The 20779-nt window shown below is 46.7% G+C and overlaps 1 protein-coding gene across 28 annotated transcripts in view; it reads right to left on the bottom strand.

Annotated features, from left to right (window-relative positions):
* PLCB4 (phospholipase C beta 4) overlaps nucleotides 1–20779 on the bottom strand; it is a 383120-nt gene that overhangs the window by 99150 nt on the left and 263191 nt on the right. For all 28 annotated transcript variants that reach the window (XM_058287543.2, XM_071211556.1, XM_058287545.2 and 25 more), the window contains 3 exons: nucleotides 20415–20495; nucleotides 19597–19656; nucleotides 18144–18287 (listed from right to left, as the gene is read on the bottom strand). In XM_058287543.2, coding sequence (XP_058143526.1) covers nucleotides 18144–18287; nucleotides 19597–19656; nucleotides 20415–20495 — 285 coding nt within the window. The remainder of the gene's footprint in view (nucleotides 1–18143; nucleotides 18288–19596; nucleotides 19657–20414; nucleotides 20496–20779) is intronic.

Raw genomic sequence — 20779 nt, 5'->3', positions numbered from 1 at the left:
AACAGAACTGTGATCCACACATAAGCTGGTACCTGACTGCCAAGGAAGAGACAACAATTTAGGATACAATTTAGATGTAAACTCCACTGCGGTGGTGACTAACCACGTCACTGTTTAATAAAGACAGAAGTCAGTGCCTCAGGCACGCCGGCCGCGGTTCCAGCGCTCAATAGCCATATGTGGCTTGTGGCGACCGCACTGGAGAGGGCAGATAAAGAGCATTCCCATCATCACAGAGGGCCGTCGGGCAGCGCTGCATCATGTCACGGGTCTAAACAGGAGACCTACCCAACACGGCCAGAGGGGGTGACTGAAATCTATCTGAGCCCTTTCACTTTCCTCCTTGTGCTCCAGGAATACCTAACAGCTGTCCCAGGGGAGACTTAGGAGCTATTAGAGGCAAACTTCTTTTCACCACCAGAAAAGGCCATTTCCTGAGGATTGTAAATAGCACCAGAAACCTCAGCGAGCATGACGGGAAAGTCTATCTTCTGAGGGAGAAGAAACGAAATAGCATTCAAGAAATGTCTCACTTCCTCCGTCAGGCTAAATGGGGACGATACCTCCCTGGGGAAGGTCAAATATCCTGTGATTGGACTAACAAACCATAGGTCCACGTGGAGGTTCCCAAGAGCATGCAGGAAAAGCACAGAGAAGCTGGCTGGCGCTAACTGGGAAGCATCTTCCCAACCTGAAGCCTCGCTACGTCTTCCAGAACACGAAACAAAGCCCGTGGTTTCTGAGCGTACGCGTGAAACAAGTTCGAGGTCCTTCCCTTCTTCGGATCCTTTCACTTCAAGCTATTTGCACACACACGCCACAAAGCTGCGGGTTCTGAGGAGGCTTCACGGCTCTCCTCCATCTTTCGAGGACACGAGGCTGGAGAGGAACCTCGTCTGCTGTGTGGGAAGGTCAGAGTGACCTTCGAGGCGGACACTTGACAGGGCGCCGTCCTGGCGTTAGTTGGTAGGAAACGCCACTGAGGAAGAGGGTGCTGCTTCTTTCTCTCATGGGGATAAGGAAAGGTGAGGGGGTCATGCCCAAGGTCACAGAGTGGCTGGTGCGAGGCAGAGAACTGCCTGCGCTTCACACGGGAGGTACTTTCCCCCCACCTGCCCGTCTCCCCTTTTTATTACCGTGTGGGAAGAGCCCTTCAAGCTCCCTTCCCTTTCACTGTACTCAGCATAACAAGGCTGGAAGACTTAGAAAAATGTGAAGGAAAAATGTGGGGTATTTTTTTGCGTTTTATTTTTTTTAAACATAAAATAGATGAAACGCCAGCAGGTGTCAGCAGAGCTCTAGAAAGTCAGAACCTTCCAGATTAGCAGACGCCCTGAAGGGCTCAGAAGTGTTCTCCCACTTGCTGGAAATAAGTCCGTGGTAACCAGCCATCCTTCGACGGCCCGGGGACACGTCGTCGGGATTCGGGGCCGCGTGCTTCTAGAAGGAGCGCGTCCCGGCCACACGCGAGGAGGCCCTGCCTGCCCTGGACGCCCGTCCCTGCCGACGGGGCCCAGAGGCGAGTGCAGCGGCCAGGCCGGCGGCTCCCGGCTTTCCCGCAGGATCTGCACCGCTGAAGTTCGCCCATTTACTCATCTTTTCCAGTTTTGGCTAAATGAACCCAAAGCTTAATGTAGCCCTTTTAATCAGGAAAAAAAAATTCCTCGGAGAGACACCAGAGGGCTGTGGCCGGAGAGCATCGAGGGGAAGGGGCAGCGCCGCCCAGGATTCTCACCTGCGCAGCTCCCGGGTCTCCCTCCAGCAGGCTTCACCTGCAGGGGAGGGCCTTTCCTAACCTTGTCCCAGGACACTGGGACCAGCAGACGGAAAATTTAGAGACCCCTAGACAAAACAAAACGACACCCGAAACAAGGAATTTGTACTGAACGGATATAAATTGCCCTTGGTTTCCTTTAAAAACATTTGTATGGTGTTGTTTTCAGGTTATGAAAGCTACACATGCCCTTTGTGGAAAAAATGTAAAGCAAAAAAGGTATAAAGCAAATGTACTCATTAACGCCAAAGCTATCTTAAGACGCAGCCAGTGCCACCTCGCTGTGTGGCCTTTCCCACGCACACAGCGGTCTGCCATCCCGAGGGTCCCGTCATCAGTCGGCACCGCTTCAGGCAGAGCTCCTCCTCCTTCACCTCAATCTTATCTCCAGATTTTGTTCCAGAAGCATCCCTTTTACTCTTTAGCCAAAGATGCACATTTTCAAAGAAAAAAACAAGAGCCCTTATGACATCCTCTAAGCGGGCCGTGTAACTGTCCCGGGGAAACATGGTAGCCTCTTTCTTCATTTCTTGGTGTTTGGTTCTGTGTTTCAGGGAAGACAGTTCTGACGGAGACGGTGGAAGCATCTTAACCAGGCCTGTTCAGAAGTTAACTAGGCACTTGCTACCCAACATGTCATCCAGGGACTGGCAGCCACAGCACCAACTGAGAATTTTTTTAAAATGCAGGTTCTCAGGCCCCACCTATTGAATCAGTCTCTAGGGATGGGAACAGGAAAGCTGTGAAGGAGATTTCCGGGTGACTCTTTTGCAAGCTCAGGTTAAGAAGTACTGTTCTAGACCTGTGCTGCTCAAAAGTATATCTCCCAAACAGAAGCTTCAGCTCTACCTGGGAGCCTGCTGAAAACGTACACGCTCAGGTCTCATCCCAGACCCACAGATCAGAACCTGCATTTTAACAAGATGCCCAGGAAACTCACACACACCGTGCGTGGGAGAAGTACTCATCTAGCAGTGAGCCTCCTTCCACTGTGCATCTAGAAAGATCTGAGTTTGGTTTCCTACAACACCCTCAGCTCAGGAGATCTGCTCACCCAGTGACGGCCCTGGAAGAAGCGCTACATTGCTATTTGCCCTTTGCTTTAGTCACGTCCCTCCCATTCAGGCTGAATGAACCCATGCTTGCTAGAATGGAAATTCAGGGGGCTGAAGAGGCAACCGGCTGTTTATTGACCGTCACCTTCCCTATGTATGAGCTGTGGGGATAATGACTGTGATGGGGCCACCTAAAATATTTAGAACACGGGAACACCTTAGTACCTGAACTCCAATCTTGACCTATGCAGTTTTGTTTTGTATTTTTTTTTAAGTAAATAAATGGGTATAATAAAAAGCCAGAGCATATTTTAATTGGCTATTCCCAAGGAACTTAATTGTTCTATCAATTAATTAGTTTTTGTCTGTTCATATAATGTTAAGTCAGGAACTTACATAATTTGGAACACAGGTTTTGACCTGTTTACACTATGAGTTCTGAAAAGAGTAAAGGGATAAAAGGGAAAGAAGATCCATCTCCATGCACACGGGCAAAGTATGAAGCTTTTCGAGAAAAGATTTCCACAGGGGATAATATTGTAGTAAGACATTTTTAAAATGTGCTCAGGATATAAAATTGCAACATAGCACAAGTCTTCAGGTGTACTTTCATATTTAAACAAGAAATGGTTTAGTCAGGTTCTTGAGCTTTAGACTGCGACTGAAAACAGCCAGTGGCTCATCTTCTGAAGTAAACAGACACTGCAGGTAAAACTCCGTGGTTTCTCTTATGGGCTATATAAGCAAGGGGAACGAAATCATTTCATGTCAGTTAGCAGAAGATTCGTTCGTATTGTTAATATTTAACTGAGCATAGGCCAAGGAAAGGCATTTCCAGCTGATACAGGTTAAAAGAGAATGATGGGGATGGTATATATTAATAAGACTAGACTAGGTCCCAGCTCCTGTGCACATTAGAATCACCTGGGGCGCTTGTAAGAACTCTCACAAGGCCTGACCCACTCCTGGGGATTCTGATTCACTTAATCTGAATGTATTTGGACCACTGACTTACTTTTTAAACACTGCATATAATTCCAATGTGAACCTACAACTGAGAACCCCGGAATTAGATGATGCAGCTTAAATATCTATTTTAAGTTAATGTGCATTCAGATACCCTGGGAATTTTGCTAAAGTACAGATTCTGATTCAGTAGGTCTAGTACCCTTGCAGAGATTTTGCATTTCTGAGAAGTGTCCAAGAGCTGCCATGTAGGCATCTGGGCTTGCACGCTTCTTACGGCCTGTCTGTGCAAGGATGGCAGGGCTCGCACACTTCCTACTGGATGAGAATGCATTCCTCCCACCCATCAGGCCAGTGGTTGTCAGAAGTGTGGCCCCCCCATCAGCTGCACCCCATGGGAGCTTACTAGAAATGCCAAGTCCCAGGCCCAATCCCAGGCCTACTGAAGCAGTAATTCTGTGGGTGGGCCCAGAAATCTGGAGTTTCAACAGCCTTCCAGGTTTGCATTAGGCCAAAGCACCCTGTGCTGATCAGACAGAAAGATAAGGGAAGTGGGTGTGGAGGTGGTCTCCTGAGAACAGGCTTGTCTTGTTCGGTTTCCCCTCTATTTTGCTGAGGTATAACTTACAAAATTAAAGGGGCTATGAGCTTTTGATTTGAGGTTTTCAAATGCTAACTCACCAGCTGTAGGGTGGGTACTTCAAATTTTAAATCCTCCTCTCCAGGGTCTGGATTAAAATAGACTCACCCGTGCATCACTGTGAGGGCATGAGGAAGTGTATTAGAGAAAGCTACGGGCCTTAGGCGGCCATCGAGAAGCTGGCTCACAGGATGCTCTGTAGTCACAGGAAATCCAGAGCTGGAGATGCTGCAGCATGCTATCACGCAGCAGGGAGACGGTCTGGTGACACCGGTGGGAACTAACAGCTTCCAATCACCGGCCGGTTGCTCAGGCCTGCAGGCTTCTTGGAAGAACACTCAGCTCTTTAGGTCCAGGAGACAAGGCAAATGTCTATTGCTCAGAACTGGGGCCCAAGTCGCCCACAGACAAGGACTTAAACCCACCGCCTAAGTGTCTAGTCTTCAGACCTGGGACAAAGGCTGGAGCCAGCACAGCAGGAGGAGTAACCAGAGGCCAAGGGCCAGCATTTCCAAAGTCTTGGTCCCCCGTGGCATCTGGCCCAGGTCTGAGACATGGCTCGGCCAGAGGATGATGAAATACTCAGCACTTTTCAAATAGTAGCTGGTGGATTAGAGGACAGAAAGGCTGGTGGTTTAGGCAGGGATTGACAATTAACATGAACATCTTACCCTTCAAGCATGCTCATCTAGGAGGCTAAACCCAACCTAAAATTAAAAGGGAGCCAAACAACCAGGGTTTATTTTTGTAGGTCACAGACCAGCTTTGAAATCATGTCAAGAAGAAAAAAATAATTTCCCTCTTTCACATCAACTACTTTCTCCTGGCTCTACTAGGGAGAGACAGGAGTACAACTACAGAGAACCAGTAACACAAGCTACAGTGCCAGTGTTGGAAACTCACTTGTGCCCATGGTTAGAAGGACAGGCAGTGATGGCAGTGACATGGAAAACAAAGCAGGTAAGGAAGCTGAAGTTCACCCTAACTGTTGCCCCAGAAAGAAGAGTACATTATGGAGCCTGAAGAACCTTCCGCATAAAAAGAGCTGCGCATGCAATCCTACCCACACAAGCCCCGGTGATAAATCCACGATGGAAGCTTAAATCAGTGAGCCCGAGATGATGACTCTCCTAGAAACTACTTCTGAAACTGATGGCCAGACAGCAAAGGAGTTTGTGTAAGATGAATAGAAACACAAGCTAAGAGTAATCTCAAAAGCCGTTAGGAGTCACTTAGAACCCTCATACATTCTTCAAATCCGAAGAGAAGAACTGAGAAGGAAAATAGCAATCCAGGCCTTTTTAATTGACATAGTACGAATGCCTTTCAGAACAGCCAAATTTGTGATTTGCTGTCCTCTGCCCCCAGAGCAAAGCTGGTGGAGGATTAAAGGAGCAACATGGTGAGTGCCGTTTGATTCTCAAATCCCTTTCAGAGCAGGGCGAATGAGTATGCTAACAGGAACGAAACTGTCACACATTAGGATGGCTGGCAGCGTTTGAAAGATGGAAGTGGATAAGTTTAGACAATATTTACATTTTGCTCGTCAGAATTAGTTTAGTTACTCACAGATAGTCAAAACAGCCTGTTGTTACCATGGCAACACCAGGTAGTGAGGTAAACAAGGACCTTTAAATAGTCACCAGAAAGGAAACCCAGGTTGTTTTTGGCCATTGCTTGGAAACTGAACCGCCAAACTGCCTATGCTGACTTGGTTCCGATGTGTTATTCCTAAGAAACACCTGCTGCACTGCCTACACCTAATTCTAGACATTCCACAACAGTGTCCTATAGGATCTATAGATTCTGGTCTCAAATATCTACCATACTTAATTCTAAACATCTACCACCTTAAATATACTGTTATGTACACCATAATCAGGAGGAAAAGATATACACATACACGCACACATTCAGTAAACATAATGCAGAGTGTTCACTTGTGCTTGCCTTTAGAAAACCAAAACTGTTCTTTAATGTCTCGAAGTTCACAGAGCATCTCTATTCTCATAAACCCAGAGATCATGCAAAAAGAAAATAAGGTATTTTATTTTTTATAACATGAATTTGGCATGCATTCAGATACTCAAAATAACTGAAGAATTTTTAAATTTTTAGAAAAACCAACAGCATCATCCTATGTCAGTAAGAAACCACCAGTTCGAGAGTGTTATCTTTGGTCACAACTCTATTAAATTTGCAAAAACCTGGTGGTAAGGGATGAGTACATGGCTGGTGAATTAAGTGTGCCCCTGAAGTTGTGTTCCTCCTGACCTGTGCTACCAGACAATGTAGGCAAATTAAAGCGTGCTAAAATGAATACTGTTTCACTATGAAGACACACTGTTGAGTCTCTGTGATAAATACAATGCATCAAGGAGCCCTTGGCTAACTCCTGCTTAAAGCAGCAACCAGTTAGTTCAGGTAAATCACACCTACAGACAACCCACAAGCTAAGCAGGGCTTTCAATGTAAGAGGAACTGCTACGGCTCCCACCGTGGGGCTCCAGTGTGGTGGATGATGGACTTCCTACTTACACGGGAGAACGTGGCAGGAGGGAGGCAGGGACAACACACAGAACACGCATGGTAAATGATGAGTACATGAGCGTCGAGCGGACGCCCTTGTTTGGATACTTCTGGAGACACACTGGGCAGAATGCCTGTGACAGCCCTCAGTGACTCCCTAACGCTTCGGAGAACGCTTACGGTAAAGAAGCCCGTGCAGACGAGGCTCTGCCACCCCACTAAGCATGGCACCGCTTTCCATGTGCATGGTTTTGAGGAGTCCACTTTTCTGGGCCCCCATTTTGGGAAGTGCTGCTCTATGACTACCTCTCCTCTTTAAATCAGGACCTAAAAAGTACGTTTGAACCACAGTGGAGCAGGTAGAAGGGCTGTTCCCGCCTCCTTCTCTATGCAGGGGAGGAACGAGTCATCTTGTGAGCGGCAGCGCAGCATGGTGGTACAATTCAGAGACAAGAGTGCAGTCACTGCCTGGGTTCAAAACACCAGCTGGGCTGGCTGTGCAATCTGGGACAAGTCACTCAGCCTCTCTGGGCCTATTCCCTCCTCTATGAGACAAGGATAAAATAATCATACCCATCTCATAGAGCTGTTGTGAGAATTAAATTATACTTGCCAAGAACTTAGCAGCGCCTGGCACCCAATATAGTTTTTACAAAGTTAGCTGCTGCTATTATTTTATTATTATTATTTGGCAAACTTTTTCTGTAAAGGGCCAGACAGTATCTCTATCAGGCTTTGGGGCCCACACATGGTTCTCTGCTGCGTATTTTCTGCGGCTGATTCATTTTTGAAAACTTTCAAGTATAAGCACCGGTCAGAGCACACTGGCTATACAAAACCAGGCTGCGGGCTGAATGGGACCCACAGGCCACCGTGTGCCAACTTCCGGCTATGATTCTTAAATTACTTGCTCCAGATCACGGTGCTTGGTGACAAGGAGCCCTTCCTGCCTCCTCAGGCCTTTAATTACACCCCGCAGATTAGATGGCATGCGCCCCACACGCAGCCCCGCGCGGCAGACGCACCGTGTTCACAAGTGTAATTTTGCTCGCAGTAAAAACTGGTTCTATAGGGAAAATGGAAAAGCAGTTTAAAGACAGTGACATTTTTCTCTTCCAGGGACCACAAGGTGAAATCCAAATTTCCTATCATGCTTCTGGTGCAATTAAAGTAATTCTCATGCTATGTGCCCTTGGTGGAGTCACTTGACAAGACTTGCCATTTGGGTAGAAGTCGCTGCTTTGGGCTGAGCCTAGAGCACAGAGTTCCTGCCTGTGGAGCTTGTAAGTCCCTGGAAAGCCGCGATGGGAGAGGCTCCTGTGAAATGAAGACTCCCTGGAGGACTGTCGCCTGGGAGGCGTCTAAAAGAGTCAGAGCTGATCACACCGAGAAGAGCCACCTCCAAGATACGGGGACTTAAAATTATACCGAAGTCCAAGACAAAGTTTTAAAGACCAAAAAAAAAAAAAGCACATGAAATTTTTCTAAATGATAAAAAGTAATATCGTAAGTTCTATCAACAGTATGAGCCCAAAGGTGTATAAAAGAAAACCGTGGGCACGAAAAAAAGACCCTGAAGGGTGGGTGCTGGGCAGAGGGGACCGGAGAATAACCGTTGGGTGGGCTTTCTGTGGGGTGACCTGGAACTCAGGAGAGGGGCTACCTGTGCAGCAGGGCAACTGGACTAAATGCCTCTGAACTGTGCACTGCAAAACGATCAAGTTATGTGAATTTCACCTCAAGAATAAAAAGTGCATTAACTGGGCAATTTGCTCTGGGGATCTCTGTTGTCTTCTTTTTACTCTTCTGTACCTTCTAAGCGACACCCATGAGCAATACGCCTTTCGCATCCAGGACCAGTAAGCAGCATCAGCTGCACCGCCCACACCAAGGGCTCCCGTGGCCTGCCGACGCGTGGCCTGCCGACGCGTGGCCTGCCGACGCGTGGCCTGCCGACACGTGGCCTGCCGACGCGTGGCCTGCCGACACGCTCAGGGCCGTGGGCCAGGAGCCCAGCCTCTGCACAAGGCTTCCTCCTCCCCTCCTCCCCCCACTACTCAAGGAAACCTCATGGACGAGTGGATGAAACACCCTGAAAACAAAAGAAAACCTCCTCCAGCTCCAGTGTCCACCCTCCAGGGCACGTGTTTGGACAAGCAGCTTTCCTCTTACATAAGTCCAGCACCAAGGAAATTGAGAGTGAAAAATCCACATGTGACTAGGTAAGAGAGACCCGAGCCTTCCAAGGAAGCACAGGTGTTGTCAGAATTCAGGGCAGGTGGGATGGGGACGGTACTGCAAAGGCCCAGGGGCTGACGACCTTCACACACACCAGGAGCCCACAGGAGGCCGCCTGACAGGTCCTGCCCAGGACAGCTTTAAAACAAATGCACCGTCCTTCTCCCGGACACAGTCAGCCTGCCGCTGGCAGCAGCGCCGCGCTCGGGCTACTGGACTTCCCGCTGGGTCTCCACCTTAGCCTCCGATCTCGCCTCCTCTGACACCGACACCGAGGACAGCTCAGTTCCTCATGTTCTACCCAGGGCTGCTCCGGCATGGCTGGTGGTGGCGATGCGCCTCCGATCCTGCAGGCTGGGGCTGCGGCCTGGGCTCCTGCATTTCCAGCAGGCGCCCAGACGACAAGGCTGGCCCCGGCCGTCCTCGGGACAGCGAGGCTCCCGCCCATGTGACTGCTCAGGTGCGTCTTAGCAGGTGCGGCTGGTGGGCGCCCTCCTCCACAGACAGTGCCAATTACAACCTGCCCACACTTCCGGGGTGGTGGGGCGGGGAGGTCCAAGCGCCTGGGTTTGGGTTCAAAGCAGGCCCCCTTTGCAGCCCAACTCTCCAATTTCCCCAGTAAAATGTTCCAGCCAGCCGGCGCGGTGCTGGCTCCTTCCTTCGCTCCTGACCTCTCGCTCGGGCCATCACTGCATCTATTTATTACACATCCAAGGTGTGGGTTTTAAAGTCAGAATTACAGCCAGCACCTGGCATTTCAGCAGAGGGTCCACTTGAAACCCAAATGCTAACTAAAACAGTAAGTATTAAGTGAAACATGGCAACAAGCGTCTGAATACCAGGAGTCAGGAAGGGGGTGTGAATAAACTAACATAGTCTTCCCTCGGCCATTCTCACAGTTACACGACCTTTTCTTTTTCAATTTCCCGCGGGAAACAAGCAGCAGCAAAGGGAGAGAAGGCGCAAGACTGATGCCAGCCGCCCACTGGAAAGGATCAGGTGGGAGTAGATCCCTCATGAAAGGTCTGGAGCATGTGGTGTGAGGGAAGCTTATTCTGCCATCTTGTCAAATCAGAAGCAACGCAGACCAGGGGGTCGATACTCAGCCCCATCCCAGGAATACGGTGCGTCAGAAACACCAACACTGGAACACACACAGGATGCGGCTCCGTTGACCGACAGGAGTCCGGATTTTTAGCTTAGCTACCTTAGCACTTAGCAGACACGGGGCGGCAGGCTGGCTGCGTGGACACACCGCGGCTCACGGCTTTGCCCAGACATGCAGGATGGAAATGCTGATCAGAGAGCGTGTCCACAGGCTGGTGGTTGTCGGACGTCACCCAGGGGCTCGTCAAGTCACAGCGTTTCTGAGACAGTTGGGCTGGGGCAGGGCCTGAGAATGTGCAAATCTAACAAGTTCCCAGGTGCTGCGAAGCTGCTGCTCTGGGCACCACACCTTAGGACCACAGGCAATGCCACTGAGCACCTCCCTCCCACATGGAGGTCCTGGGTTCGGGTCCCAGTGCCGCCTGAAGAAAACAGACAACAAGCAGGCAAGGAGCAAAAACAATGAGCAGAAAAAAACAACAAAAATGAGCAGACAATGATCAAAGAGAAGAGGGATTCAACTCAGGAGAAAACAACAACCAAAAAAACCCAAACCAAAAACAACAAAAAACTAGATTTCAAGAAATATCATTCTGACATTTGAACAAATGTTAAAACAAATGTATTTCTAGGTCCTAGAAGTGAGTTCACTTTGAGCGTTCTTTTTGCTGTTCTTACTTCTGTGGGTACTAATCAAGGGCTATCTGTTCATCTACAGGTCAACATACTTGTACACTGTAGTCATTCAATTTGATAAAACTTGTTTGGGCTCAACATTTGGGATTTTTTATTTAAAATGATTTGTAGGGACGCGGATTTGGCCCAACAGTTAGGGCGTCTGCCTACCACATGGGAGGTCCAGGGTTCAAACCCAGGGCCTCCTTGACCCGTGTGGAGCTGGCCCACACGCAGTGCTGGTGTGCGCAAGAGTGCCGTGCCATGCAGGGGTGTCCCCCGCATAGGGGAGCCCCATGCACAAGGAGCGCACTCCGTAAAGAGAGCCGCCCAGCGTGAAAGAAAGTACAGCCTGCCCAAGAATGGCACCGCACACACGGAGAACTGAGGCAGCAAGATAATGCAACAAAACAAGACACAGATGCTGGGTGCCGCTGACAAGAATACAAGTGGACACAGAAGAACACACAGTGAATGGACACAGAAAGCAGACAACTGGGAGGGGGGCGGGAAGGGAAGAGAAGTAAATAAAAAATAAATCTTTAAAAAATAAATAAAAATAAAATTATTTGTATGCTAAAGAAATGGGCCTCACACTTGGGCCTGCATCAGAATCACCTGGGAAAGGCTCATTATAACAGATTCCTGGGCTCCTTGCCCAAGTTTCAGATTCATTCATTCAGTCGTTCTGGGGAGGGACCTGAGAATATGCGTTTCTAAGAAGCCCCTGTGTAATCCTGAGGTCTCTGTTCCGATCCCCTTTGGGTAGCGCTGTGCGGACTAGCTGAGGGGCAGGAGGTTCTACAGATGTTAGCAAAGCCACGAGGGGGTACCCAAAAAGGACCCTGGTTTTTCTTTTTTTTCTCAGCAAAGAATAAATCCCTTCCCCAGGAATAATTGCAGTAAGCCTTCTATTCAGCCTAATTCAAGTTCGGCAAAGTGATTCTGACATTCAACCCTATTTGCTAAACTAAGGCTTTATTACCTGTAATAAATCACCTGACGGCTTTTTTGCATACAGAAAACAACTTCTATAGTAGTTATTCACGTGCTCATTTGATTACGTTGTTACAGAGCATCATTTACAGAGTTTGCCAATATTTACAACATGCATAAAGTATAATGAGCAATCTGGAAATTGTCTAAGCTCAATCCAAATCTTTGCATTTTGAATCTTCTAACAGCTTCTTTATGTATTCGAAGGAAAGTTAAACTTGGTATAAAATAAGACTTATTTGCAGAGATTTTCTTAAAAATGAGGGTTGCAATGCAATCTTAAGCATAGCAAACCTGCAATCTTTAACTTAATGAAAGACACCTAGCTCTCTTCAACCTACCAGAGACTGCAGTCCTTCCAAGCCAGTTGCACTCAGAGAGAAAAACCAGAGTTGCTTTTCTAAGGGAAGGTGTTAAAATGTTCAGTATTAAATTGTTTGCAAGGTTTAAGGTAAAACAGTGAGCAAAGAGATGAGGTGATTCAGAAAGCGGGAGAAAAGCTTTCTGTGACAGACAAAAGTAGGAGAGCCTGGGTTTGGGGTAAAAGTGGCAGCAATTTGTTACCAATTTTTCTCAATAGAGAGCTTTTTTAAAAATATATATCCACCCCCCACCCCATGGCTTTTATTGGGAGCTGTCTGCTCTCTGTGTCCATTCACTGTGCATTCTTCTGTGTCTGTATTTATTTTATTCCCACCCTCCTTGTGGCTTGCTTGCTGTCTGCTCTCTGTGTCTATTCGCCGTGCTCTTCTGTGTTCTTGCTTGTCTCCCTTTTTGTTGCGTCACCTTACTGAGTTGGCTCTCCACGGTGCTTGCGGGCCGGGCAGCGCTTCACGGCGCTTGCGGGCGAGCCTGCCTTCACAAGGAGGCCCTGGGATGCGAACCCAGGGCCTCCCATATGGTAGACGGGAGCCCAACTGACTGAGCCACAGCCGCTTCCCGTCAATAGAAGGCTTTTAAGGAGAGGAAATGAAAGCTAAAGTTTCTAAGTGGAATGACAGGGAGGAATTGGGTAAGCAGCATATAATGATCTAAACTGGAAAGCCTAAGACTCGAGTCTTATCATAGCGACACCCTGAAAAGTGACTCTGAAAATAACACTGTGGGATCTCAGATCTTTTTGTTCCCCGTAGACTATCACTGAATCAACATTTTCCCAGTCTTGTTGTGAAAAGATCATTTTACTAGCTCTTCTTACACTGAAACTAAAAGTTGAGGTGGATAGCATTCATGGATATGCATATTTATGCCCTGGGTTAGAATGTTGATTCAGTCCACAGGTATTTATTGGGCACTAACTAACTGCTGGGCACAGACTAGTCTAACGCTGGAACCCGCAGTGACCAGACTGCAGCCTTCCCGTGGTGAGGGAGGAAGACAACACGGACACGACTGTGTTAATGGGGCTGAGAAGAAAAACAGAGCAGGGGAAGGGGTCGGAAGCACGGAGGGGGTGAGATGGCCAGCCCCTGCTACTTGTATGTGTTTGTAGCTTGTAGAGCAGACTTGGGAAAAGTGAGGGAGAAAGCGTGGCAGGTAACTGGGGGAAAAGCGGGTTCCAGGCAGTGGGATCAGCATATGCAAAGTCCCGAGTCCAGAGGAACACGGGGCGGGGAGGGGGGGAGAGGGAGATGAGGACAGAAGAGGAGAGGGCCACAAGTCGCAGCTCTTTCAAGGTAGACGTGGTGGGCTTTGAGCAGCAGAGAGATGGGGTCCAAGTTACATTTTAAAAGAACCCCACTGGCTGCTGCTTTGAACATAGACTAAAAGGGACAACGCCAAAGCAAAACAACCAGTTAGGAGCCTTCTGGAGTGTAGCGGGAGAACCGATATTGGCCTGGACCAGGATGTAGGAATGGAGGTGGTGAGAAGCAGATGGCCTTGGACACGTCTTACAGGGAGAGCTAAGCGGCTGCTGAGGAAATGTTCACAGTCTTAGCAACTGAAAGGACGGGGCTGAGAGGGGGAGAGGACTGGGAGGGGCAGACGAGAAGGGTGAAAGGTCTGGGTTTAGACTGTCAAGTTTAAGATGCCGTTAGACATTTATTGAGTAGGAGGAGAAAGTTATATGGACTTGAACTTAAATCTTCTAAAGAGGGAGAATGGCCAGGCGAGCTTAGCTGCTTTTTAAGCAGAGAGGGAAACTGAAAAGTGCTACAAAGATGTCTTAGAATGACATCATTTATTGATAAAAGTGCAATATTTTCAGATTTCAAAATACAGAAAGTATTTTGTATTTATTTGACATCTCAGCTCTGAGAAAATCAAGATTTCATATAAAATTTCACTGACTCTTAAAATACTCATTTGAAGCCACTCCCCGAAGTTCAGAAAACAGATGAACTGAGATATGGATGGACGGATAGAATGATATGGTAAATGGGGAAAAGCTAAAGTTGGCGGCTCTGAGTAGCCAAGGGAGGTATGTTGGAATGCTCCAAATGGGTTTTGTATTATTTTTACAATTGTTAGAAATAAACTTTCTTCCCTAATCTCACCAGTCAAACCAAGACTTGTCCAAGGTTCCAAATTGTGCAAAACACACTGTCCATCCAGCAACTGCTGAACCCTCCATTAGTAAGCTACTTCCCACTCCAAGTGTGTGCTTACCATGAGTCACTCAGGTTTGCTTCCCCACTTGTTTATGGCAGTTGTAATAAAGAAACTACATAAACCATTTAAATATTCTTGTGGAAAGAAGGAGCGTTGTTGTTTCTCTAGCTGAACTTCTGAAAAGACTTCTTCACAGGCCAGTTGCTAAAAACTTTTTCCCCCAAGTCTGTATGGATAACTTAAAATATTAGCAAACAGGCATATCACTGTAGGGTTCTGTACTCAGACTACTCTCTGGAGTGTGTCTTTGGGGTCTCAGGTCTACATTAAAGAAACCAAACTGGGTGTCTGAGACCACACATTATGGGTGTGGTACAGGCAAGAAATATACAGAACCCAAACCAACAGACCACACTTTAAGAGACAGCTTCAGGCCTAACAGTGAAAGACTGGCCGACAGCAGCCTAACATTTGCATGCCGCAGGTTAAAACTGAAAGCAGGAGAATTGCATCCAACATCCATGTGGAATCTAAGCCCCCTCTTGATATAGATGTGGAATGGACACAACCATTCCAGGGTCCACAGGGTGGAGGAATAGAGTATGGATTATAGTGGACTTCCTGATATTCTATTTAAGAACTATTGTGATTAGTAATCGAAGAAAATGTGGCACTGGTGTGGAAAAAGTGGCCATGGTGGTTGCTGGGGGTAGGGAGTGGGAAGTAGAGATGTGATGTGGGGGTGTTTTTGGGACTTGGAGTTGTCCTGGGTGGTGCTGTGGGGACAGTTACTGGACATTGTATGTCCTTCTATGGCCCACTGGGTGGACGTGGGAGAGTGTGGGCTATGGTGTGGACCCTTGACCATGAGGTGCAGCGGTGCTCAGAGATGTATTCACCAAGTGCAATGAATGTCTCATGATGATGGAGGAGGTTGTTGTTACGGGGGGAGGAGTGGGGTGAGGGGGGTGAATGTAACATTAAAAAAATAAATAAAGACAAAAAAAAAGTACCGAAGGTCTCTAGGCATTGTTTTTCAAATGGCTACTTGCCCTGGCAATTGAGATAAACCCACCAGGATACAGCTTCTTACTGAACAGGCTAAGAGGCTTTCAGAGCCCCAATTCTAGCTCCACTCGTGTTCAAGTGGTGCCACCAACAGAGAGGCAAACACCATCTCCAGGACACTGGCAGCATTCTCCAAGTCTCACATGAGCCGACCATTTCTGAATTGTCACCATTCTGACCTGAGGTAATTACATCTGTGTGTATTTTGTACAAATCCTCTCACTCAGATGGCCTGTGTGTGCCAAGGAGAGTTCACGTACAGGGAGCTGGAACACAGCAGGGACGGAGAAATGTTTCTAAGGCTGGAACGGGTAAATATTATGGCCTGGATTAAAAGAGTTCTTTTAGGTTTTGAAATCAGGAAGTGGAAAAGATTATCCACACACATGCATATTTAGTAAGAACTTTTGTTTAATATCATCTTCAAGTGTCAATCAATAAAAAGGGCATGCTCTAATAACTATGGACTGTCTAGTTTGGACAGTGAGTTATAATGGTCTAAGTGAAATAAAAAATTCTAAGGAACAGTTCCTAGGAGGTGAAACATTTAAGCAGCTTTAATATGAGTAGGCTTAAAAAGTACTGGGTTTGAATTTTAATATCAAATTAAATTATTTTAGAGTCTACACTTTTTTGGTTAGTTGCTCTGGTATTTCAGGGGAAGAGTCCCTAAAAATAGACAAGTCTGGTTTTTCAGTATACTCTCCACCCTACAAACACACGTAAACGCTACTTATTCATGAACAGAGGTTTTCACTATTGCTCTTAAACAAACTGGGCCAAGACTGACAGCAACCAAATCACAGAAAGCAAAGTCATTCTATTAAATAGCATTTCCTGGTCCAAGCCATCCTCCCAGGACGGACTTGCAGCCTAACGCTGGGCATCAGGAGGTGTGCGCTGTAGACCCTGCCCCTACCTGCAGTGTCGCCTTAGATGAGTTCCTTTAACCTTTCTGGCTTCATTTTCCTCCTCTGAAAATTGAAGTGGCAAGAACCCTAAGTTCCATTCCAGTGCTAAAATTCTGCGACTCTGTGGCCATAACAGCCAACACCCATCAAAGGGCTTTCAACGAGAAAAGCTGTGCACTAAATACCATCGTCAGAGCAGATATGTGTGTATTATTTCCATTTACATACAAAGAAGATGCGACTCAGAGGAAACTCGGATAAAGCAAGGAAAAGACCAGATTTAGGAGGACGATGTCAGACTGCCTCTTCTAAGAGGGCCTGACTTGAAACGAGGACACGCGGGTCTACTGAGCTGTTCCTCTGCAAAGCTGCAGGTGGCTAAATATCTGTATTAGATGAACAAATCTCTTTCTTTGTGGGTGGGCAGCATGTACTTCCGGGACTGAATGCTTCTACGGCAAATAGTGTCTACAAAGACCTCCGTAGCAACCATGGCAAATCGAAGGCTTGAACTCCGCAATGCAGGAACAAGGCCTGTTCAGGTCAGCGGGGTCAAAGAAACCATCCAACTCGGTGCAGATGTGAGCAAGTAATCAAAGAACTTGAAGGCACTGCAACTCTCTTCCCCCAAAGTGAGGTGACCTGCAACAGGAGCACAAAACGGACAGAAATGCCACCGCAGGGACAGAAGCAAGGGCTCTTCTGTGACAGCAAGAGCATCCATTCTTCGCTCCAAAGCCCTGAGGCCCGGAGCTTCCCAAATGTCACTGCACGGGCAGTCAAACAGGGACTTTGCTAAAAATGGAGATTCTGATCAGTGGTGATCACTTGCCAGGTTGAGGACGTGCTAGGTACAGTTTTAGAAGAGGGATCTTAACCAATCATGACCATTACGCTTATTGGTGGGGAGGTGGGGGGCTCTTTGGATTTTTTAATCATTTGGACCTGCGCTGTTCAATGTGGCTCTTGGCATGTAGCTACCTCAGATTGAAAATAAACACCAGATTTTGTATAAGCAAAAGAATGTAAATTTCTCAATAAGTTTTACATTGATTTCACATTAATACAATGGTATGTTGAATATATTGGTTAAATAAAATATTTGATTGAAACTAAGTTCACCTGTTTTGTTTTACTTTCCAAATGTGGCAACTAGAAACACTGAAATTACATATGTGGCTCGTATTATTTGTCTACCGGACGGCACTTACCTCGACCCCTGCTGCTCTAACTGTGCTGCTCAGGGCAGCACCCTGGCACTGCCGGGATCCCAGCAGAACTGAGGCCGTGTTAGAAACGGCCCCAACCTGACCGAATCAATCAGTCTGCCTTCTAACAAGATCCCAGATCATTCCTGTGCACATGCACGTTTGAGAAGTGCTGGGCTAGTTTTTCCTACAACTTTCCATAATATGTATACATGAGTGACCTGGAAAAGGGTGTTGTGCTTACTGAATTTTCAACACAAACATTCCAGCAAAGCAATGGCAATATAGAGGTTTTAAATTAAAGTGTTATGAAAATTTAAAATATATATTACAATCATCTTCTGCCTAAAAAGTACCCACACACTGTACACAGAGAGGGCTGGGGTGGGGGTGGGAGGGAGCTGGCTGTTACACTGAGGCTACCTTAGTTACTTCTGGATTTTCAGCCACCATGTAAGTGAAGCTGATGTTCACCAGGTCGGTACCACTGCAGACACAAACTATCCGCCCTTCCAGATCATTTTCTGATTTTCCAACAGCTTCAAGAGCAGCCAAGATTTTGGGATCCTGAAAAGAGGGATACATACAGGGGAAAAGATGTATGTCAGATCACAGAGCATTAAGGAAACATGGTAAAAAAAAAAAAAAAAAAAAACTAGTAATATTTTATATACATATAGGAGATATATAATAATATACACAGAGTAAATGTTTTCTATATAAAATGCCCAGATATCTAGCATTATTCTAAAACCCACTGAGGTGAAAGCTCAACACTTCATATGCTTGAAATCATCTGATAAATTTATAATACTATTGACTTTAGCTACATGGAAGGACGTTAGAGTTTTGGTTGTAGTAATTTGTGGACCTGGAATACGGCAACAGGACGGGAAAGGCCCTGACTGGGGTCTGTTCAGGTCCCCAGAGGTCAAAGGGTCTCTCGGCACCGAGGACAGTCTGGGTACAGCTGGCATTGCCACAACCAGCTGTCAATCCCAGGTCACTCTCAAAAGCAAGACCAAGTCTTTCAAGTAGCCTGGATTACAAAGGAGTGCTCTCATCTTTAGAAGCCAAGGCATCCTCAAATGGGAAGGAAGCTGTGTGAGTTCAGCCTAATTAGGAAATAAAAGAGTGTCTTTGTTTTCCAGAAGAACTCAGGAGAAAATGCCAACACGCGGTTACCCAGAAACTAGCTCATATAGAAGATGACAGCTTTGTATGTTTGTATTTTTGTTTTTAAAGTGAGGAATGTAGTATATTTGTTTTGGACACCTAAAAGCCTGCAGGTGTATTATAGAAAAGGAAAATAATTCCACAACCAGAAAATTCTAAAACAGAAATGCCTTTTAAAATCCTAGCACCACTATGCAAATAACTTCTTATTCAAACAAATTAATCGCTGTGAAAAGGCTGATTTATACACTCTGTCATTTCTTCCTTTCTCAGGAGCAAACTGAGCCTTCCAGGGTGAGCTCTGTGAGCAGGTGCACAAATAGGGAACTACCTGAGAAATTTACACTTCCACGTCAATCACAGACCAGAAGTGAATCACTGTTGGCTTAAAAAAAAAAATTTTTTTTTAAAGCAGGGGTGGGGAAGGCTTGTCAAATTGATTTCTGAGTTAAGGGAACTGTTTCTTTAAGGCTGGTAGCACCCAAGCATCGTCTCCTTCAACAGTTAACAGCATTTTAAATACAGCTAAAGGTGGACAATGCAGTCCCAGTTAGCCAGCCGCTGCGGATAAGGCTCCTCAGTGGTGTACGTCCTCAGTGCCCAGCTGATGCGGCGCGGCAGTAACGGGTCAGCCGGCATTCTGGAAGCCGCTTCCAACCTCAGTAAGGCTGTGCCTAGAAGAGCCCACCCATCACAGCACCTTGGGTGGGGCTCCCGACCGAATACTGTTGATGAGAGAGCATTCCAGCACTTGTCCTTCCTGGAGAGAGAGAATACAGGACCGCACGTGAGCTCAACCACTGGCAGAACTTTAGCACAGACATGGTGCTTCACAAATGTCTGTGACGATGGCGATGAGAGCAAGGCAGAGGAAGGGGTGAAAAACAATCATAATCTCCAACCATCAGAAAGTCAAGACCCCAAACGTTCTATTTCAAACATATGTATATGAACACAATGCCAAATAGTAATTGATAAAATGTTAATATATACAATATTATGTATGTATATCACTAAGTTTGCACGTATAGATAAAAAAGTAAGGGGGGATAATGCTCGCTTGTTTATAGCTGTAAGTCTGTTTTTCTTAAATTCAGCTCAAGCATTCAGTAGTGGTGTACACGGGGCTGTGCATGCACTTGAGGACTGGGGTTAAATAAGGTGAACACACACTTGACGAACCTTTCCAGTGTCAGCTTGAAACATCTCTTCTTGCAGGAAAACTTCCCAGCCCCCAAGATCAAATCAGACTAGCCTGATGCTCTGGCAACCATCTGAACTTGTCACTCAGGACTCAATGACGCGTAATGGACTGGGGACGGCTGACTGTGCTCCTAGACTGGAATCTAGGAGGACGTCACTAGGATAATGTCCTTGATCCCCAATGCCTGGGCACATGCAAGTACTTCTAAGATCCTGAATGAATGAGCAAGCCCAGGCTCTGTGCCCTCCAGAGGTGCTCTGTCTACTTGCTGAGAAATTAAGTTGCCCAACCCAGACAGCAAGGTAATGCCTTACCTTGCCTTCACTTTTCCAGGTCAGAAAGAAGCCGAATTCATCCACTTTGAAGAGACAGTTGGGTTCGAACACAAAGGATTCCTGTTGAAAAGAAACATGTCCATCCGCATGACACACCATTTTGAATCTAATAAAAATGCAAATGGCTTTTAGCCCCCAAACAAGGGAAACTGAGAAATCATCTTTCAGCCTCCTGAACCGAATGGTCAGGTTTCACATGCTGAAGTTTTTTCACTGTGGAAACTTCATCCATTCTTGTTTTGGAAGACTGCTCAATGTTACACAGCGCCTCCCTTAGAAGAGGGCTACACGAAACCCACGCCCGTCCTGAAGGGCCGAAAGAAGGACGTTTCTCCAGGATCTGG

This window comes from Dasypus novemcinctus, chromosome 24, assembly GCF_030445035.2.
Source record: "Dasypus novemcinctus isolate mDasNov1 chromosome 24, mDasNov1.1.hap2, whole genome shotgun sequence".
NCBI lineage: Eukaryota > Metazoa > Chordata > Mammalia > Cingulata > Dasypodidae > Dasypus > Dasypus novemcinctus.
Note: the sequence above shows the minus strand (reverse complement) of the source record. Positions and strands in the feature narration are given on the sequence as shown.